The sequence below is a fragment of the Perna viridis genome, chromosome 9 (genome assembly GCF_037379345.1).
Source record: "Perna viridis isolate PV_CMFRI_1.1 ecotype Kerala chromosome 9, ASM3737934v1, whole genome shotgun sequence".
Taxonomy (NCBI): Eukaryota; Metazoa; Mollusca; class Bivalvia; order Mytilida; family Mytilidae; genus Perna; species Perna viridis.
The window spans coordinates 34,487,331-34,510,461 of record NC_142453.1 but is presented as its reverse complement, the minus strand read 5'-3'; the positions used below and the strand labels follow the sequence as shown (position 1 = coordinate 34,510,461).

At 32.4% G+C, this 23,131-nt stretch overlaps 2 protein-coding genes across 3 annotated transcripts; one reads left to right on the top strand and one right to left on the bottom strand.

Moving 5' to 3' along the window:
* Positions 1-1,628: 1,628 nt before the first annotated feature.
* On the top strand, positions 1,629-13,978 carry LOC148607949 (3 beta-hydroxysteroid dehydrogenase/Delta 5-->4-isomerase type 3-like). The gene is made up of 5 exons (XM_088545040.1): positions 1,629-1,763; positions 6,497-6,638; positions 10,554-10,718; positions 10,958-11,173; positions 12,435-13,978. Exons 2-5 carry the CDS (start codon positions 6,503-6,505, stop codon positions 12,992-12,994), a joined length of 1,077 nt encoding a protein of 358 aa, XP_088401166.1. The 5' UTR covers positions 1,629-1,763; positions 6,497-6,502; the 3' UTR covers positions 12,995-13,978.
* Positions 13,979-16,666: 2,688 nt separating this feature from the next.
* On the bottom strand, positions 16,667-22,414 carry LOC148607948 (3 beta-hydroxysteroid dehydrogenase/Delta 5-->4-isomerase type 1-like). Of its 2 annotated transcripts, none has more exons than XM_088546007.1 (5): positions 22,302-22,414; positions 19,557-19,708; positions 18,874-19,038; positions 18,054-18,269; positions 16,667-17,368 (listed from the first exon to the last, which is right to left on the bottom strand). In XM_088546007.1, exons 2-5 carry the CDS (start codon positions 19,690-19,692, stop codon positions 16,824-16,826), a joined length of 1,062 nt encoding a protein of 353 aa, XP_088402133.1. In that variant the 5' UTR covers positions 19,693-19,708; positions 22,302-22,414; the 3' UTR covers positions 16,667-16,823. The 2 variants fall into 2 exon arrangements, with proteins under 2 accessions (XP_088402133.1, XP_088402132.1); XM_088546006.1 differs by lacking the exon at positions 22,302-22,414 and adding an exon at positions 22,191-22,294.
* Positions 22,415-23,131: the final 717 nt, after the last annotated feature.

The window sequence follows — 23,131 nt, the reverse complement described above, 5'->3', positions numbered from 1 at the left end:
CTAATTAGGTAGTTTTGATAAAACTAATTGAAGTTCGAGAATGTTCCGAAGTCGGTATGATGAAACCATGAAAGAAAATAGGATGAAAACAAATTATTGACCAATGAACCCGCACTCCGGACGTTTTTAAAAGAAAGTTTAGCATTTTTAATGTCCGTAAATCAACATAATCTTCCGAAAGCGAATGAAAAAGATCCACGAACTAACACAACTTCGGAGGAAGTAAGCAATTTCTAATGATAAAGTCGAACTCGGATCGCCAACGAAAGAAATCCGAATATATACGAACTTCAATTTCTCGAACTCCTGATAACTCGAACACATTTAAATGGTCCTTGGAGTTCGAGCTACCGAGGTTTGACTGTAGTTGGTAAATCCAATACAGTGGCTGATGCGTTGTCTCGTTTCAAATTTCAGCATGTCCCCAACACCAATATTAGTGCCATGCCACCTGTTATACATTTAGATGTGCAATCTCAGAGTTTGCAACAGTCTGCTTTGTCCAAATCAACAAGAACAACTTATAAACACAGTTGGAAGCTGCTACGGGAATTTTGTGTCAGTTTACAGCTGTTATTATGTTTGCCATTATCTTCTGTAATGATTTGTAAATTCATCGGGCATTTATTTGCTAAGTCATACAGTCCTTCAACAATTACTTCTCATGTCTCTGCTTTGAGTTACATTCATTAAGTATTGAATATTGATGACCAGTCCAATCCATTTATTGTTCGAAAAATGCTAAAGGGTTGTGATAATGCTCGCGGTACATGTAGTGATTCGCGTTTACCAATAATAAAGCCAATACTAAAACACATGCTGAGTGGTCTTGAGTCATGTATTGTGGATGTCTCACTTCGATTACTGTTAAAAGCTGTCTTTCTCTTAGCCTTTTCTGCCTTCCTACGTTTAGGTGAAATTCTGATAAGGTCAAAACATGACTGTTCAAAAGTTGTGCAAGTTCAAGACTTAAGTTTTCCAGAATTTTATAAATCTAAATTTCCGAAAAGTTTAACAATACAGCTGCGGCATTTCAAAAACATGAAATCAGATTATCCAATATTTAGTTTTATTGAAGCTTCTACTTCTGAACCAGAACTTTGCCCTGTTAGAACTTTATTTTTGTATTTACAACGTTTTAAACATTGTTCAGGGCCATTATTTCAATTTCGGGATCATAATCCGGTCACACACCATTTTATTACTTCCAAAATGGCCAAAATATTACATGTCATAGGTATAGACCCCTCTCATTACAAAGGTCACAGTTTTCGCATTGGTACAGCAACATACTTTGCATCCTTAGGTTATTTTGAAGCATATATTAAAAAGTTAGGTCGCTGGAATTCCAATGCAATTGACCGATGTATCCGTATTTATTCTGTTGCCCTGAACAATGCTGCTCACAAAGATCAGTGAGGTCACAATTTGCCTGCTCACCAGTTTTTTTGGGCTTTCTGTGATATATTCACCATACCTTATCTCGTTATATCAACGCATGCATAACACAATGTGATAGGTTTTTGTATTTTCCGTGATTTTAATACTTTAAAAATATTTTTTTGACTTTGATCGATTGTTCAATAAATATATAATGTTCCTCAAATGCGTAAATGCAGGTGAGTTTTAACAACCCTTAGATAGCAGTTTAGTCACATGTACTGTGGTTAAAGTGCGTATATTAATTATCACTCTATATAAACCTATGTACACTTCATCACAGAAATAACACCTTGTATATTACAGTTAACAGGTTACACGTGGTAAGTCCATTTAGATTTTTTCTTTTGTATTAGAATAGGAAAATATGTGGTTAAAAAACAGAATTTGTCATATTCTTTCTATCTTTTTATTTCATCACACTCTTACACAAAAGTTAATTACCACTTTCAGTTTACGTAGGAAATATCGAATATTTTTGACAGATATTCAACTGAAACATATCATAAAAGGTCTCTTTTTGCAACAACTTTATCAATTTTATATATTTATTTGAATACACTACTTAAATTTTATCTTGAAAGTTTCAAAGTCATCGGAAATATTTTAGGGTAAACTATTTAAAAAACAGAATTTGTCATATTCCTTCTATCTTTTCATTTCATCACACTCTTACACAAAGGTTAATACCACTTTCAGTTTATGTAGGAAATATCGAATATTTTTAACAGATATTCAACTGAAACATATCATAAAAGGTATCTTTTTGCAACTTGCAACAACTTTATCAATTTTATATATTTATTTGAATACACTACTTAAATTTTATCTTGAAAGTTTCAAAGTTATCGGAAATATTTTAGGGTAAACTATTTAAAAAACAGAATTTGTCATATTCCTTCTATCTTTTTATTTCATCACACTCTTACACAAAGGTTAATACCACTTTCAGTTTATGTAGGAAATATCGAATATTTTTGACAGATATTCAACTGAAACATATCATAAAAGGTCTCTTTTTGCAACTTGCAACAACTTTATCAATTTTATATATTTATTTGAATACACTACTTAAATTTTATCTTGAAAGTTTCAAAGTCATCGGAAATATTTTAGGGTAAACTATTTTCTATAGCTATGAAAAATTTAAAAGACAACAAATATTTGATTTAAATTTCTCAAAAACGTGTGCAGCATAACGAATTTGGCTATATTTACATTATTTGCATTTTTGAATTTTGTGCAAATATTTTATAAAACTATAAAACGTGATCGGAATATTATATATTATCGCGAAACTCCACGTTTTTCTAATAACGTTCCAGGACGTATGTTGTCGTTGCTTAGAATGTTTGGACTTTTTCTAGTATTTTATTGGATATGGCAAATAGCTATTCCAAATTCTAGAAAAGCAGACGGCGATTGCCATACCGGTACATCTGTTCCATGCTCCGAGTTTTTAGTGGAGTCCGAGTTGCTCATTTACTTAAAAAGTTAATTTGTTACTTTTTATGTATATTTTGGTTGATTTATGTTCTTTTTGTGTTTGTCTGTTTTCCATTTCTGGTCTTTTTCCCAGAATTACATTCTTTTGATTTCCACTAGAATCTCGGTTCCCTTGATTGCTATTTCACTGTCCTGGCTACTTCATACAGAAAAAGTCGTTCAAAATTCAAATGTAATTTAACATTTTTGCTATAACTGTGTATATTAATCTGCTAATTGGAAATCGCTGCAACGGTTAACTACCCAAATACACTTAATACTACTAAAGCTATGAATTTTAGTTTAACGAATTTAAAGTTACTATTTTGTGATATCAATTATCGATTTTGTTTAAAATCACGAAAATTTTGGTACTCTAGGTCATTAATGATAGATTTGAAATCGTAAAAATATTCAATATTCAAATGTATCATTAAAAAACAAAATAGTTATTAAAAACTATATAATAATTACAATATTTTCTGTAATTATTCTTGTTACCTGCATTGTTTCAATAGTATTGAATCAGAAGATTTCATTCCTAGGATTATTTTTCATTGTCCTTTCTAACTCAAAAAGTGTTTTTTTCTGTCATAAAACTAAACAAAAGAGATAATATGAGATGATCTAAGTATGTTTAGATCCGAGTGTAGTTTATGTGTTTTAAAGGCACGTGGTCATTAAAATCTAAGACATTATTCATTCAAAGTTTCCGAATTACCTTCTTTTTCTTCCCGTTCTAAAATAATCGAAATGAATTTTCAGCCACTAATGATAGACAGAATCACTCTACATTAATACTGTTAATAAGAAAAAAAAACATTTTATTTTCTTTATTATTAACACAACTGTATAATATACATGTAATGATAAATATATAATACGTCCATATTGTATTAAAACGAACTACTTGTGTTCAGAAAAAAAACGAAGAAATATCATAATTTAAATAAAAAAAAATCCGGTGACAAAACAAAGCCGCAATATATTAAGAAAATTAATAAAAATCATGCTGCACACAACAAAAATAGACTTAAACGTATAAACAGAAACAAGCAGCTCAAATCCCCACTTAAAATTTTTGAATGTGGGCAGATTTGCATGCCCTGCTCACCGTGGGTCACCCATCATGCAACACCAATTTTTATAACAATTATTTAACTAAAGATAATCAATGACCAAAAACGTGTCACATTGAATGCAAAAAAAAGTCAGATGAGATCAATTTTGTAAAAGAGGTCAAACTACATAAACTTAAATCTCAGAATATTCATAACTTGCAGTCACACCCACACACACATATATATATATATAACATCTCAGAATGTGACGACTCTATTCGCTACACTGCTCCATCGAATTGATACAGGGAAGATAACGTTAAGTTATAGAAGGGTCTTAGTGCAGGCGGTGTTGCCATAGATGTCACAGATGTCACAGCCGTACGAGTTCGAGTACCCGGAAGGAACGACCAAAAAATTTGCTTCGCAACATAATTTTTTCACCCATTTTATTACAAATGCATCCTTAATCTAAATTGAAAGCTGGAAACGATTGAAAAGACAAACAAAATACATAGAAAGAAATGGAGATCACTCTTTAATTTTTGCAAACTTTGAATGCTTTGTTAGGAAACATTGAAATCATTTTCATGGCCATCCTTTGTAGATTTATAACAAACTTAATACTATTTAACATACATATGATAGTTATATACACTGCATTGGAACAAAAAATTCAGTGGGATAAAATTTACCTGTGCCACTCATATCATAGGAACTGTCTGGTTCGTATATACATGAACAGTCTCTTAACCATTTTTTTTTTTTGTGCAAATGGACCAAAAACAATCATTAAAGACATATTTTTTAAAGTTAATGACAAATTGAGCGTCAGTTAATATATTCCGAAATTTACTTTTTAACTCGCTTATATTGTTAGCGACTTCTTGCACTCGTAATTTCAGTAATTTATATTCGCATTTGATTTACATAATTATATATTACTACTCCACGTTATGCTGCACATCTTTGCCGTGTTTACTGCCATAGCGTCATAATTGTAGCTTCATATATGCACGAGATAAAAATGTACCTCATTAATATCATACACGTGATACCTATGTGTGTTTCTTGCTTGTATGAGAACGGGAAGTTTACATGAAATGATCGGTTAAGTATTAAACATAACCCATTTTCCGATTCAGGCACAGGGGCGCGATATCTATAAATATTCATGGCCAGTTGTTTAATCTGGTTTCTAATCTGTTTTCCTGGTCAATATCTTAAACGACCCAAAGATCGTTAAAATGTGCCTCTTTTAAAAAAAAATAGCATACACATGACTATGTGAGTTTTTGAGTTGCTCATTTAATTTTGTTACTTTGTATGTATGATTTTAGTTACTTAATGTTCTTTGATGTGTATGTCTGTTTTCCATGTCTGGTCTTTGCCCCTGGATTACATTCTTTTGATTACCGCTATAACTTTGGTTCCCTTGATTACTCTTTGATTGTATGAAAACGGGAAGTTTACATTCAAAGATGAAATGATCGGTTAGCATTTAATTTATATGACATTACCCTGTTTCCGATTCCGTTCCGATTGACTGCGTTGGTCATATACATTATCAGGGTCCCGATATTCATATATAGCCATCGCCAGGTGTTTAATCTGGTTCCTGGTAACCAGTTGTTTTATTGAAAACATTCGGGTCATCACGGTCACGAAAGAGTAATCAAATTAAGGGAACCATGATTCTAGCGGAAATCATCCGATTTTAAAGCATATTGCATTTGTGCCATTTTGGATGTTGAAAGTAAGCCAAAATCAGTGGCAGAAAATATTTGACGATCAGCGACTTTGCAAACTTTAGTCTTTGATTAAATTGTTATCTCTTCAAAAGGCGTATATAATGGTTAAACAAGAGGTAAATTAATGCAAAAGTACATTTTTATAATTTTAAAAACAAGCGAAGCACACATGTTAATGAAGAGGCGTGATCAATGTAACAATAATTTAAGTGTTATTTTGAATTGTTTTTTTTTTGTACTTTTTGAATATAATATGAGCAACTCGGCGGATGTTTCTAGAAAAGCAGAGGACGCTTACCTTACCGGTGCACCTGGTCCATGCTCCCAGTTTTTAGTGGAGTCCGAGTTGCTCATTTACTTTTGTTACTTTGTATGTATGATTTTAGTTACTTTATGTTCTTTGTTGTGTATGTCTGTTTTCCATGTCTGGTCTTTGTCCCTGTATTACATTCTTTTGATTACCACTATAACCTTGGTTCCCTTGATTACTCTTTATTTCTGAATCGCGAACTTCCTTTACATTTGGTTTTTGCGCTATTGTTACGTGGTAAAGATCATATAAACTGAAATTTGCAATATCTAAATAATTTGGGTTTTTTTGTACTCTGAAACATTTCGTTGTGAATCAATTAAAGTCCTTTTTTTCATTCTTGTTATATTAACATACGTTTGAATCAAAATTGTCAGATTGTAAAGTTTACGAATAGCATATAATAAAGTAAGTAATCATGCTGTTTAAAGTAATTTTCTTGCCTACAGGTAAATATGACATCGTCTGTAGTCTTGATAACAGGAGGAAGTGGTTTCTTGGGGCAACATGTGATAAAACATTTACAACTGTATACTTCTAATCTGAAGGAAATACGAGTTCTTGATATTGTCCCCTTTGAAAAGAGATTGGGTAAGTACGGACATGTATTCGTATTTCAAAAAAAAAGCATTTAACGATTTATGTGTGTTTTCAGCAGGTTTTTCTAGAAAAGCAGAGGACACTTACCCTACCGGTGCACCTGGTCCATGCTCCCAGTTTTTTAGTGGAGTCCGAGTTGCTCATTTACTTTTGTTACTTTTTAGGTATTATTTTGGCTATTATATTTTTTTTGTGTGCCTGTTTTTCATGTCTAGTCTTTGTCCCTGAGTTACATTCTTTTGATTTCCGCTAGAATTTTGGTTCCCTGATTACCCGTTCAAGCCTGTTCAAACGTAAAGGGTACTCATTGTATTTTTTTTTTAATACTAATAATTTTTCTTGTTTTGTTTCTCTCTCTAATATTTCCTTAAACATTACGTGTTTTACTTGAACATTTATACTTGGCAGTAGTAATTTACCATGGCAATAAGAGACACTTAATTTTTGTAAGATAAGATAGACCCATTTACCTCATACACATATGAATAATTTAAAGATTTCATAAGACAAATAAGCTGAAGACTGTCACAAATTGTGTCGTGTCATATCGAACCAATCAAATCAATTTTGGTACTCACAATATTTTACAAATGATTATTCAAATGGACAATAAGTGCTGTCTTCTTGCGTTTGACTATATACTCCGTTGCAATGTGACGGGTGACTCTTATAGAGCAAGATATGTTTACCTATCCGGAGAACCTGATGTCCCTGCCGGATTTGGAGTTCATATTTCTAGTGCTTTAATCTATTGTGTTACATTTTGTTTTTCCTTTTCTGCAGTTTTTAATGTAATCTTTTTATTCTGTTGTCCAATTAATGGCGCTTCTGCATTTTTCGCCGATGTAGCCGTGTATATTCATGAAAAAATCACAAGCACAGAAAAAAAAAAACAAAAAACAAAAAAAAAAAAAACATTATCAATTGCAGTAACCGGCCATAAAGTCCCTGAACTAAGACGTGAACTACAACGTACATTAGGAAATATCTGCAATCTGCAAACTATGTTTAAAATATCCTGGTATATGTGAATCGATTTTGTCTTAGAATTGGTTATACTACATGTAAGTGAAATGAATCTAAGACACTCATGAAATATATATGATACTCAAAATCATATATGTTTTATCCATCATACGTCCTTTAAATTGTAAAACATTATTTTGTAATACTTACTTTTTTACCAAGAGGCTCCGAAGTGCCTGCATCGCCCATCTAGTTACCTTTCAAGGGCAATAACTCAAACAAAGAGTTGTCCTACAATTTTGACTCACAAAAACTTTGGTAGGATTTATCATACGATGTAAGGATCATTTCTTCAATTGAAGGTTTCTTTCTATCTATTATAGTTTTCAAGATATTAGCTGAAAACTGTAAAAATAACGTCTTTTTTCAACTTTCAAGGGCAGTAACTCATACATGGAGTCGTCTGACAAATCTGATCCCAGGAGACTTTTGTAGGCCTTATAATAAGGAGCCTCTCAGCAATTGAACGAATTTGGCTAATTTGAAGATACGTGTGAAAAACTTCTGACTGATCCTTTTCTTCTACTTTTTGCAACAGCAGCCATGTTTATGCACAGATCAAAAATCCCAACGACAGTTATATATATATATATATAGAAAGGTTTGAAAAATGTAAGAACTGTCAAATTTGCGATTAGGCTATAGCCTAGCTGACCGAGTGGTCTAGAGCGCTGGACTTTGTGCAGGCGGTGTTGCCATAGATGTCACAGCGGTACGAGTTCGAGTCCCGCTGAGGGAACGACCAAAAAAATTTGGCAGTTCTAACATCGTTGGGAATATTTCAGACCTTTCTATACGTTTACATATCTTCCCTGTATCAATTTGTTCCGATGGAGCAGTGTAGCGAATAGTCGTCACATTCTGAGACGTTGTATAATATTGATTTGTTGTGACATGCATCATTAATTTGATCCTCTATCATACATGTTAACATCTAAATGAACTGTTCCGTACCACCTTACATCGTGTACTAAGTTACAGCCCTAGATTAATCCTACGAGGAGGAATGACCCGGCCAGCGAAAGCTATATTTTATATAGCCTAGCTGGCCGAGTGGTCTAGGGCGCTGGACTTTGTGCAGGTGGTGCACAGCAGTACGAGTTCGAGTCCCGCGGAGGGAACGACCAAAAATTTGCATCGCAAATTTGACAGTTCTAACATCGTTGGGAATTTTTCAGACCTTCTATATATGTATATATATATGTATGTATAAAAGGAACATTAATACCAATTTTGGTTCCATTTGGTAAAGTAGTGTCAGGAGATAGATCTCATCATGCTAAACACTTTTATTCGGTCAGACTTTGGCTAAACATAACGGTATTCGATATATATGCATATATGCGAAAAACTACTGTTTGACCCGTACTTTTTATTTTTAGTAATGGTGGCCATGTTTTTGACGGATCAAAAATCCCCACATCAGTTCTATGCAGGATACCCCAAGAAACATTCATACAAAGTTTGGTTCTAAGTCGAAAACGGCAATAACTCCAATATGGCTTAACATATTGAAACGGATAAATCTCATCATGCTGAACATTTTCACTTGTGTCAAAATTTAGCTAAACCTAACAGTTTTGTATGCACAGTATCGGCGACCATGTTTTTATTACAATATAGGAATTCCATCAATGGTTACAGACAGAAATAAAATAGTTTATTATTATATGGTAATCCTAAGACTTGATGGGAGACATTATAGAATTATAATCTTTAATTTGGGAAAATGCAAAATAAATCTAATTGACGTAGAAGTCCCATCTTCAGACACGTCTTAGTTGTAAAAATTCTTTAACAAAGCAGACCAAAGATTCATAATGGATAGTTAGACGATATATGATGACCTGTTGAGAACTAGATTGAGCTCGTTTTTAAAATATTTCAGTACGCAATTTTCGTGATGCTTGAGTACTTTAAAAACAATGAACCCATATGAAGCTTAGTACAAACAAGTCTCATAGATAAAAATATTTACATTACAGTCAGACGAAATAATCTATTAACTGATTACAGCAATTAAATTGAGACAAATATGTAATATTTCAGGATATTTTGACCAGACAGTTTGTAGATAATTTAGATAACTTTATTTCTTTTGTCTATAAAAACAAAATGTAGAACATTGTGAAGTCATGATATGGTATTTATTCTTATCAGAGGATTATTGTATAAGACTTGCAATATACTAAATAGGTATATAACACTACTTTTTAAACAAATTTACCTTCCTAGTTTTTGCTTTTTTCATACAAACGCATTTGATATATGAAAAAAGTTTTAAATAGAAATGAACAACCAGCAAAAATCATTGTATTTTATTAAAATTTTGAATCTGACAATTCAAACCTTTCAGATTCTAAATTTTAATGAAACAATTGTTACTAACTCAATTTGTTAAAATCATCTCGCCATTCAGCTACTATCGATGTGAAGAAAATCAAGTAATTAATTCGAAAACTTATATAGTATAAATTGAAAGACACGTTAGTTTCAAAATCGATGGCATAAAGACGCTCCTATGAGACATATTCCTATATTTCAATTATATCCCATAATTTGTCTAACAATGTGTCTGCAATGAATGTCAGGTATTCTTACACAACATAACTCTCCATTCCATTTTTGAGAGGCTGCGATGCTGTTTGTCATCTCCTTATGAATAAATTCAACGATCAGTTATGTACATAAATATTCCACCAACAAAATTTAAGTTAAACTTACATAAAAAAAGGCTTTTATTTGCATTGAAAATGATCATTGATTGGCTTCTGTTGTTTGTCCCTCTTAACATATTTTTTTCTGAAAATTCATTAACAATTTTTTAAACACTACCATTAACCAATAAAATGATTAAATGAAAAACAATTTCATTTTCAGATTACCAGGAAACGGCACCAGTGAAATCATTCGTTGGAAGTGTAACAGACTTACATCTTGTTACGAGGGCATGTCGAGGGGTAGACTGTGTGTTTCACATGGCGTCACTAGTCGATACGAGACTGTTCCCTAATGACGATGCTATGCACGAAATTAATGTAAAAGGTATGATTAATGTACAATAATGTAATTCCTTCCGTATAATCGGAACAGTTAGTAACACGACTAAGCTTACGCATATCGTTCTTGGTCTCTCAACTAAATAATGTTCGTACTTTTATAAAAAATATTATTTTTGTAAGTTACAGTCATAGCCCAAGTATGCTAAGTGAACTTCTTGAGTAGGTTTTCCTTTGAAAACAATTATCCTTGATGTCCTTGTATAACTTTGCTTCTTTATTTAGGCACAGAGGTAATCCTAGAGGCATGCAGAAACAACAGCGTACCCATCCTCATATACTGTAGCTCAATTAGTGTGTACGTTGGAAAGGAGGAAGTTATAGAAGGGACCGAACGCTCTGTAAGACTACCTGATAAGTTCCTCTTCAAAGAATATGCTGCTTCAAAATTGAAAGCTCAGGAAATTGTCTTACACGCAAACGGTGATATTCTTAAAAATGGTGAGTTCAAATAACTCCTTATATGAATCATTCAATCGTCAGCCTGAACCTAATAGTCTAACGATATGACATGAAACGCCTCATATCCAGTGGTGATACGGACACTATTGTTATAATTAAAGCAGGTAATTATATACCTGACGGAGCAAATTACGCTATGCAATACAGTCTAAACCTACAGAAAAACTGTGAGAAAAGCTTACTATACTCGGCGTCACATACTTAATATGCATGTTGTTCAAATTTTAAATAAAAAATGGTCTACAGTTTCATTGACACCTACCGATCTTTAAAATTTGTTAAATAACTCGCTCATTCATATCACAAAAGAGCTTCTCCATAAAATGTGAACTGTTCAAATCCGATGACATTTTAAATTCAGATCACAATGTTTACATTGTTAAATCGGTCGTGGTTTTGTTACCAAGACGATTTTTGATTGTTGGTAGTTTGAGGAAAACAAAGATTTACCGCCTTATTTTGTGTCAAAAATTCTTCTGAGGGTTATCGTTCCTACTAAATAATTGCTTATTTTCAAATTCGCGAGAAAATACATTTTTTGTCAACATAGAAATTAAATAATACAATTATCAGTATTTTGTCAACATTCCGCAATTAGCAACACAAATGACAGAATTTCAAAGGAATTTCTTGTAAGGAATTATAAAATTCTATTTGGTTGTGCATATCAATTGTAAGTACTGATGTTTGTTTGTTTTTTTTTTTTTGTAAACTGAGAAACGCATAACAAATTAAAAAGAAAGACAACTCTGCCTGGATAATAGAACAGCTGAAGAAAAGTATCATAAAATTGAAAATGTGTCTGAAATGACGTCGAGTATAGTTGATGTTCCTACTCAACTTCCTTAAACCATATCAAAAGCCCTAAAAGTTATGTAGGTGGAAAAATAAATAGGATGTGCACTATGGCATTATGTGATGAAGAAAATAAAAGTTTTATTACATTCTCTTTTGTGGTTTCGGAGGGGTTTCGGGTACGATCGGATGGACGGAAGAACGGTATGGTCACTATATACTTACCACCCTGTTAGTGTATAAAACAATGAGACACAATAAATAATAAAGAAAAAAAAAGATAGATGGAGAGATACACAGTAAAAGCATTGAAAAACAAGTCCAAAAATAAAATTAAGTCGTAATGCAGTTCTCACAATGCTTTTCTTTTATGTGTGTCATAAATTGTATATAAATGCCAACTAGCGACTTATGTGAATATCAAATAAATATCCATTTCTTCTAGGTAAAGAGTTGCAGACATGTGCAATTTTACCCCTACCAATGTATGGAGAGTTAGACACATACATGGTTTATACATATGTTACATCTATGAAAGGAAGGAGAATTAAGCGAATTCCAAAGCTAGGAAAAATGGAGGCTCAAATACAGGCTAGCTATGTCGGGAATGTTGCAATGATGTTTGTAAAAGCTTTCGATACGTTTCGTAAAGGCAAAAATATAGGGGGAGAGTGTTTCTACGGAGCAGACGACACCCCTGTTCAGTCGATGCCAAACTTCCTTCAGCCGTTTCTAGAAGCAGTTGGTGTTTCGTTTTTCTCATGGTATATACCTTTATGGATAATGGTAGTTGTCGTGTTTCTTGCGTACTGGGTCCTTGTATTAATCCGACCAGTTAAGAAAGTTAATAGCCCTCTGAGTATTGAAGGTATTCATTTTTTGAACAAGACCTTCTATGTTACATATGAAAAAGCTAAGCGCGTACTAGGTTACAAACCTATTTACGATATTCACTCTGCTATCCAGAATTCTGTGCCATACTATAGTCGTGCCTTCCTGAGCTAAACTGACTCAAGATGAAAAAAGCAATGCAAAAATAGTTTTGTTTTCTTCTTTATTATTTATGTTTGAACATGATTTTATGATTGTAAATTGTGTGGATGAAAACCAAATTCGTCGCCTTCTATTCTATAGCGGAATATTGGTTTTATTAGTTTTATTTCGTTTTGAGTTGATTTTTATAACTTTTTTCATATTACTACAAATAGTATTACTTATGTTTTTGTTTTCGTAAATGCTGTTTTTTTATCTGGATCGATTCCCCCATCTTACGGATTTTGACTTTCCGTTGATGAAAATTTTTGTCTCAGAACGATGAACCGTGCTACATGTCAAATATCATTTTCGTTCCGTATTCTTATTCTAACACTTTTTATCTAATTTACAGTCAAATGTCAACTTTAATTTGGACAAAATTTCTAAAAAAAACTAATGTTTCATCGAACTGTTGCAACATGTACATGTGTACATATATTGGAGAAGTGTCTACATAAACGAGTTACATGTACTGTTTTACTGATAAACTATTTGATTACAACATAAGGGTTTTTATATTATAGTGTGTAAGTGTGTGTAGGTGTATGCTTTAAGTTTTCGCTTATCATATTTTTTTTGTATTTTTTTGCTGAATATAAATATGTATGCACAAGCAATGCAATTGTAACGCTACGTTAGATCTTTGAGTATTTTTTGTTTTCTTATTTTTCTTATAAATTATATTTATACCGTTTATTACCAACAATTGTCTTATTATTTCACATTATAGAAACATTCAATTACCTACAGTACATCTATCGTGTTCATTATCTCTTTGTACAACAATTATTCAGTTGATTGCTGTATGACTTTTGTTCAGACTAGTACTTATGTAAAACATTATGCATTCCCATGCACATTTCAATGCAAAACTTGTGTGTTTATGATGTTGTTTTTATTATATATAATGTTTATCTACTGATAGTAAAATAAATAAATCTTATCTAAGAACAATATGTCTTCATTCTAATTTTATTTTTATAACAAGTTTGTTAGGGCATGAATAAAGAGTATGCTTTTGTGTTTTAAAATTTGATGTTTTTTGTTTGTCGAGTATACTAATGTCACGTTTTCTGATTAACTGTATAATCATAACTTTGCAACTATGTTTTTTCTTGACTATACTCGGCGTCACATAAATAACATACTGTTAAAATTTGAATAAAAATATTTTCTACGACTTTATTGACACCTACCGTCGTTTAAATTGTCTTAAATGACTTGCTCATTCGTTTAGCCAAACGGCTTCTCCCTAAACAAGTCGCTTATTAGCTTAAATCATGCGTAACAAATCTTTACGGGAAAATCCCATACTAACATCCGCCATGTTGGTTTCTACGGGACGATTTGTTTACAAACGAAGTTCGTAAGGTCCCGTCGAACTCCGGTGACAATCGTCTGCTTGATCAACTTCTCGGTATTGTACGTTGTTCGCGTAAAATAAATCCGAGATATCCGAAATAACGCCGAAATGCATTCTGGGTTCTTCGGTTTTTGGACAAACCATTTAGACGTAAACAACATCTCCTAGCAACCCGATCACTGTAAACATGGCCGACTTTTTACAATGTAAATATTGGCACCGAGAATTAAAATCTGACCGGAATTTAACGATTTAATGTTTAGGGAGAAGCAGTTTGGCTAAACGAATGAGCAAGTCATTTAAGACAATTTAAACGACGGTAGGTGTCAATAAAGTCGTAGAAAATATTTTTATTCAAATTTTAACAGTATGTTATTTATGTGACGCCGAGTATAATAATGGAATTGGGTCACCAGATTTTGTGGGATGTCTTCGTTAAATTGCCGATTAAGCTGATCATTTCAGGTTAACTGCAGTGCTGTATCTATTCCCAAAGTCACCAATATGTTGTTTAAATTGCGTCCTCTAGATTATTATTGTTGGGTTTTCACAGAAAAGCAGAAAAAAACTTAATATGTTACCGGTGCTTCGCCATTGATTCCGCAATCTCGATTTTGCCTTTGTTTCTTCTCGTTTATGTCTTTTCATATCGATGTTACCATTGACACACTTAGTTTTAATCTATTTTCATAGACAATAAACTAGGAGACAAAAATTTGAATAAAATCTTTTACAGACTACATTAAAAGAGGCGGTTTGGGCCTCATAAAACTAGTTTAACCCAACCGTGCAGACATGCGCCTGCCCAATGACATGACATGTTGGTCATTTATGTATGACAATCCAAAGTGGACAAAAATCAATATTTTGTAATGTTAGAAAATGAATTTCTAATATTACAAAATCATTTTTTTAAGATTAGAAAAAAAATTTAATATTAGAAATTCATTTTGTAATATTAAAAATTCATTTTCTAATATTACAAATTCCTGATTTAGTAATATTATAAAATATCACACATTTTGTAATATTACAAATTGACTTTGTAATATTAGAAAATGAATTTGTAATATTAGAAAATGAATTTGTAATATTGAAAAATGAATTTGTAATATTAGAAAATCAGTCACATTTTTTAATATTGCAAAATAATTTTCTAATATTAAAAAATCGCAACTGAATACAGCAAATCCATTTTCTAATATTAGAAAATTAATTTCTTATATTAAAAAATAGTTTTTTTAATATTAGAAATTCAAATGAATTTTTCTTATTAAAAAGTGTTCTGTGATATTAGAAATCTAATTTGTAATATTAAAAAATGAATTTGTAGTATTAAAAAATCATTTTTTAATATTAGAAAACACTTATATTCTAATAATACAAATTCCTGATTTAGTAATATAATGAAATATCACACATTTTGTAATATTACAAATTGAATTTGTAATATTAGAAAATGAATTTGTAATATTAGAAAATGAATTTGTAATATTAGAAAACCAGTCACATTTTTTATATTACAAAATGATTTCCTAAATATTAAAAAATCGTCATTGAATAGGACAAATCCATTTTCTAATATCAGAAAATCAATTTCTAATACTCAAAAATAATTTTTTTATATTAGCAATTCAATTGAATTTTTAATATTAAAAAAAATGTTTTGTTATATAAGAAATCTAATTCGTAATATTTGAAAATGAATTTGTGATATTAAAAAAATCTTTTTTATAATATTACAAAATGCTCATTTTTGTGCACTTTGGCTTGCCATATTTATGTGTCCATTTGTCATTATTTTGTTTATTAGTTAGTTTTGAAGAAGTATATCTTTCTGATTCTCTGGATTTTATTTCTTCTGTTGTTGGAGCCTTTCAAAACTTTCTTGAAAGTGTGTTTACACTTGTTTAAGACCTTTAAGTGATATCTATGCTTTGTATTCATGTCACACACTATTAGTTTCATTTTCTACAGAAAGTTGTCATCTTAAGGAGGTAGACCTATGGTAAGGGATATAACTCATGAAATCAGTGATACATGTATGTTTGTATCATATTCAATTTCACCAAAGCCTCTCAAGCTTTCATTTGAAGCAGAATAAAATCAATCCAAGTTAATTAGATGCTTACACGATATTAATGTGAAATACTCAATGCAAACGTTCCAATGATTTTTAAGAGTTATGTCCCTTACCCTAAGTCTACCTCCTTAAGATTTTTGCTTCAACAGAGTGAGAAGTTTGACCTTATATTTCACAAAATACATCGTATACAAGCTTTCAATTAGAGCATAATTTAATGAATATCTTGTCACAATAATTTATGGATCTACATAATGTATGCCTGCTCCAGAATCATCAGAATTCTACAATATTACGATTTTCGTGCATTAGGATTTTTTCAACTATTATAGTCTAGAATTGCTCTCTTCTGACTAAGAATGCTTCTTTATGCTGTCTACAGTATTCCGAACTGAAGTTTTGAAGTCATATAAAGGTTGATATCCTAACATAGTTCTTGCTTTATCATAACTGACATAAAATGTTGTATTCACAAAAAGTATAATGTCAGGCGACAAAGGGAAATTGGTATTTTTGAATAGTCTGATGAAGAATAAGATAAATGAAACAAACTTCAGGATAAACAACATAACCTGGTGTGGCAAATACCAAGACGAAGTTTTCATATCCTTGCATACATATGGACGCCGATATTCAATATGTGACTGTGCAGGTGAATCATCCACTGCAAAGTAATATTGTCCTGCTACATCCGGGTTTGCTATCACGGCTTTGTAGGCTTTAATAAACATATAAGCTACGTTTCCGATATATGCAAACTGTATTTTAGCCTCCATGGCACCCATTATGCGATTATATACCCCATTACGAACAAATCTGCTACGACGAATCTTGTGCGTCGGATCTAACTCCCCATACATACCGGGCGGAAGTATTCCCAATGTAAAAAATGTATTACCTGAAAATAAGAAGAGCAGAAATGTCTTAAGTACGCATATTCAGTTGCTTTTGGTTGCATTCCATAGGTACCCTAAGATTATAGGTCAGCCAATCAGACAACTAAAGCATATAGAGTAGGGACCAGTTCTAATCTTTCTACAGTAACTGTTCTGTTAGTCAGGACATTTCTAGAATGCTTTCCTGGCCGAGAATCGTTCTAATCTTGAATTGACATAAACTGTCCTGACATAAAAACTGTTAGGCATTGTAATGACCTAGAAATGTCCTAGAATAAACAAAAACAGAGTATTCGTTCTAGACCCTTACAGACGTTGTCTTTAATCGGTCTCCATTGTTTTCCGGGAGATTTGTGTTCATTCTAAAGACACGTTAGAAGAGATGTGCACTGTATGTCGTCAGCAATGAATCTGAATATTACTAGACAATATCAGTAGTTTTTGAGTCAGTTAGTCTCGTAAATACTTCAATGTACGCCATCAAAACAGTTGCCATTCCAGTAATTTATCAAATACACGGTATTGAATAAATCGATGACGAGCGATACATGTATCTTACCGAACTCTACTCGCAATCAGGTATAAGAAATGTGACGCTGTTAGCATGAAGCTTTATGGATTTATTCTTAGTTCTATTATTGTTACAATTCATTCACTTTTCCTTGTGTCAAGAGTTCATAAACTTACCGTTTTTAAGTTTAGATCCATTCTCTTGAAGAACCTTTTTAAGGGCATGACGTTTCGTCTCTCCATATCTTCCATGTGCACACTGACTTGGGACAGTGACTGTAGTTTCATTGCCATCTCGTACCTCACCATACCCATAGAAAGACCCAAGGGAGCCACAGTATATCAAATACTGCACGTTGTTAGTTTTACAAGCTTTTATAATTTGTTCCGTCCCTGTACAAAGAATACGATGATTACATACACAACATAACATAGTCGTCTTAGCTACTGATGAAGCTTTCTAAAATATTTTTATTGAGGAGCCTTGTATTGTTTGTTTGCCGTCAGTAATACACAGCATAAACAAATCTGGATAGGTGTTGTAAGTATCAATCTCGATTTATTTTTTATCCGGAATTTCTACAATTAAAAGCACCAAAAACCGAAGACCGATTTGTAGTTAGTTTGCTAATTCCTGGTAGGTTAATATGATATTTTCAAGTTTGCCTTATTGACTTTCATGCCCTAAATCGATGAAGCTTTGCAATTTTATTTTCAGTATAATGCGTAAGATTATATTTTTGTCAGAAGACATAGATCTATTATCTCATCCTAATGACTTAATTTGAGGTGGCTTTATGTCGTAAAAAATATCTTGATCAGAAAAAGTGAAATTCCTTAAACATATGCATGTAATTCGACTACTTAATTAAGGGATGGAGTTACAAATGTATAGTAGTATCTCTCGGTTACATGTAAAAGTCTATAGTTAAATGAATATATTAAGAAATTACATGTCCTAGCACGTGTCTTTACTACTGTAACAATGAACACCTACCTTTTACGTTTACTTCATACATATTCTTGTCATCAGGGAAAAGAGAAACGTCAATCATAGAAGCGAGGTGGAAGACAGCAAAAATATCTTGTAATGACTTATTAAGATATTCAGCATCCAGGATATTCCCAACTAATGATGTGACTGGCTTTGTAGCTGTGTAATCTGTGATCAATAAATTCAGTATACTTCATGTTGTGTGTCATAGTGAACGGTAGTTTAGACAACATACCGTTACATGTTGATCAGTGTTAGCTTTAGTCATTTACATGTACATCAAAGATTTCAGCAGTATCATGAACACCGTATCTTGTCACTCAACGATGTTTCAACAACATATAAGATATCGCTTTTCAAGGTAAACAGGTACAAAATAGTCATTTGATATTTATACTGCTTTGTTTCATGTTTAAATGTTTAACAAACGAGTAATTTTAAATGCTTCGTCATCCGTGGTTAATGGTAGAAGTATTTCATTTCATATCGACGCCAACGTCGTTGTATGGGTTTCCGGTCATGTGTTTGAACCTTGATTTGTTTTGCCTTTTGCACAAAGGTGTCTCTTTCGAACTTACTAAACAATTTTTTTAAAAAGACTATCAATAACACGTTTCTTCTCAATTCAGGAAGACAATATAGAAAGATAATAATTTTCAGAGTATGACAAATAAATTTATACAAACCCATCTTTTGAACGAATGGTATGATATCCAGGACTCGTATTTCCGTGATCCCCTCTCCATATAGCTGTAAATGTTTGATGACATGCTGCCCCAGAAATCCATTACCCCCGGTCACTAGAATTATCCGACCGCTCATTTAGCTGACGGATTAACTGAAATGGGAGGACGGACACGATCAGACCTGAACTCACCATTTCGTATTTTAAATGATTTAATTTCCTTAAATGTCATTTTTAAATTTGAAATCTGCTAGAAAATTATCAATGAAAAATATAGTACAAAAAATGTACGTGGGCTGAAATAACACCCTGTACACCACCCCACCCAACTCATCAATCAAATTAGGATTTTGAGGTGCCCTTTTACCCCCCATTTATGATTCATTTTGTCGCAAAAAAGTAAACTGAAGCATTTTTTTGTAATTTTTGGTCACGCTTTGTACCTCATTGAGGCAAAAATACAAGTTGCGGGTTTTTTCATTCTTCTAAATTCTACTTTCTATTAAAACGAAGTAGATTGACATATTTTGGTGTCATCTGACAGCCAAATATCTCAACTTTCCACTGGTACCAAACAAATTACGTTAAACGTTGGGTTTTGTAAATAAAAATCATTTCGAAGCTCTTGGTACACCATAAGTTCTAGACTGGAATCCCCTCAGATGGCCCAATTTTTTTCATCAGTTGGGTTAAACATATGGTTGACGTTGTCAGTTGAATTTCTTTTGAATAGCTGGAAAGCTAAGTTAATGTGCTATATAAATGTATTGTTACATAAAAAAACTCGCTTGAACTACGGTATTATGAAAAAATGACAACTACGGGTGATAAAGAAGAAAATCTGAAATTCTGAAATTAACCCTTTTTATAGTAGTTGTAATCCCTAAAGAAAATTCCAAGCTCCTGAATGGTCAGATATGTTGGATACATCATCATTATCCTAGTTATGAATGCCTAAAATATGAGTTACAGTATCGATATGCTTTGAATGAAAATTTAGTTTGATATACTGGGACCAGTTTTCTATGGGTAAGCGTAAAATATTTAATGTTTTTTTTTAATTTCCTTCATGAAAATTAGTTAGGTAGACAATTGAATTATCTTTCGAATTATACCAAATTAGAGACGTTTTTGGTTGAGCAATAATTTGTAGAACCTAATTTATGCGACTTCTTATGGGAAAATCATCATTAGAACCCAAGAATTATCGATTGTGATAGTACTTTAAAAGAAAATACCAAATGTGCATTTTTTACTGAAACATAAATACTCTATGGCTTTGACATTGAAAAATATGTCAATTTCAGCGATTTTTCGGTGTGGTAGAAGTATGTATTTTTTTTATTTTACTGCAAAATCCTTAGTGTTACCGCAACTTTTTTTTACAAACAGTTGTGACATTGTGCTGCATCATGATACCTATATACATGTGTATTTAGTTTCTTTACACGGGATGTCCTAAGAAGACTAAGACTAATCTTGGCTTTTTGTGTTATTCGGATACAAATATAGGCATATACTGAAAAAAATTCTTTGGCAACAAATTGATCCAGTAATGGGAGGTATAAAGGTACCTGAAAATCATTATGCAATTGGTAAGAAGGGCGTGTGTACTGCGGACACCCCCATCATACATGCCTATGGACCCATATATGTTAATCTGTTGTTTAACAGTTGTACTCATTTTTTTAAGAGTAATCAAGGGAACCAAGGCTATAGCGGTAATCAAAAGAATGTAATCCAGGGACAAAGACCAGACATGGAAAACAGACATACACAACAAAGAACATAAAGTAACTAAAATCATACATACAAAGTAATAAAAGCAAATGAGCAACTCGGACTCCACTAAAACTGGGAGCATGGAACAGGTGCATCGGTAGAGTAAGCGTCCTCTGCTTTTCTAGAAACACCCACCGAGTTGCTCATAAAAAATCAAGTCCGGGGTAGACAAACGAGGAAAGGAAAACTATGGCCCGTTGAATAAATCAGTTTTCATGGTGCAGATGGAAATCTACGCCTTCGATTACATTGAGCATCGTTTGCTTTAAATGTTGATTAAGTAAAAGCTGATTTAATTTAAATGCATTACCATGGGACATGGCTCCTACTATCAAATATGCACCCCGACTTAAGTAATACGCGAAATATGGGACAAAGTTCCCCTTTGTTCTCTAAAAATTTTGGGCGGGTGTTTGGATTGCAGTCCTTAACCCCGACCAGTTTACAGTTAATTTGGAACCCTCTGTAGACCAATACTCTAAAATCCTATACCCCTATTCAAATTTCCCCATAACTGGGTTAACAAAACTAAAGAGGCATTAATATAGAATTTTTATAATTGGAATAAAATATGATACTATTATAAACAATTCAAAAGCACGAATTAGGCTGTACACCAATGACAGTCCTTAATCTCACTGATTTTCAGTTTTATGGGATACAACCCCATCATAGACTTGAAATTTTATATATCCTTTCAGAGGTGCTGCTATGATAATGCAGTTATAATTATCAACAACAAACTTGTAATTCCTTGTCGCAACCTTACATATATACATATATATACATGGATATGTCCTGCCCAAATCAATCAATGATGTGATATCGAACAGAAGAAAACACATTTACTCACCCAGCAAAGAAAAATACACCACGACACAATTATTGACCCAATATACATGTACTTAAACAAACAAAAGGTGTACACCGATACAACTGAGGTTATCCTATTAAATAGACCTACCTTATGTTAGTGGGGTTATGTTTCTCAATAAACTATATGGTATACAATGTTAACACAAGTTATGGGGTTACTCTCTACAAATAATGTAACACGGTAAATACCCCATGGTAGTTTATAATACGAGGTTATCATATTCAAGTAATAAAACATATTTCGGAAAAATCTGTGTTTTACCAAAATATGTAATTGCATTATTTACTTACTTTAGTCTGTATTAGCTTTATACGATGTAGACATATCGTAACCGTGGCACATTCACTAGTTTAGTCAATAAAGATCAGCTAAAACTTTAGATACAAAGCATACATGTGGTTTCAAATATTTTGTATATTTTTCATGCAAGGAATACAATATTCAGCCTCTTTGTCAAAAAGAAATTACCAAGGTTATATGCTTGAATAAGGTAACACCGTGCTAAATCATAAAACAGTCCATTTGCTATGTTACATTACTTGAATAGGATAATTCCATATTATAAACTACCATGGTGTATTTACCGTGTTACATTATTTGTAGAGAGTAACCCCATAACTTGTGTTAACATGGTATATCATATAGTTTATAGAGAAACGTAACCCAACTAATATAAGGTCTATTTAATAGGATAACACGGGTTGCATCGGGTGCACCATATACAGTACAAATGTAGATGTAGTAGTAATCATCCAACCGGATTATTTAAAAAAAAAAATAAAGATTAAATTATATAAGAATTCGTTCTTCTGTTACAGCCTTCTGTTATTCGAATGCCTAAAATAGTCGATCAAGATAAATTTGAATGGTTACGTAATGATTTAACTTGAATATGAAATTTGTCTGAATACTAAGAA

Coding starts and splice junctions, on each gene's coding strand:
- LOC148607949 (XM_088545040.1), top strand. CDS start 6,503: ATGACATCGTCTGTAGTCTTGATAACAGGAGGAAGTGGTTTCTTGGGG. Junction 10,719..10,957: donor GCACGAAATTAATGTAAAAG/GTATGATTAATG, acceptor TTCTTTATTTAG/GCACAGAGGTAATCCTAGAG. Junction 11,174..12,434: donor CGGTGATATTCTTAAAAATG/GTGAGTTCAAAT, acceptor CATTTCTTCTAG/GTAAAGAGTTGCAGACATGT.
- LOC148607948 (XM_088546007.1), bottom strand. CDS start 19,692: ATGAGCGGTCGGATAATTCTAGTGACCGGGGGTAATGGATTTCTGGGG. Junction 19,039..19,556: donor ACCATTCGTTCAAAAGATGG/GTTTGTATAAAT, acceptor TATTGATCACAG/ATTACACAGCTACAAAGCCA. Junction 17,369..18,053: donor TGGATCTAAACTTAAAAACG/GTAAGTTTATGA, acceptor TCTTATTTTCAG/GTAATACATTTTTTACATTG.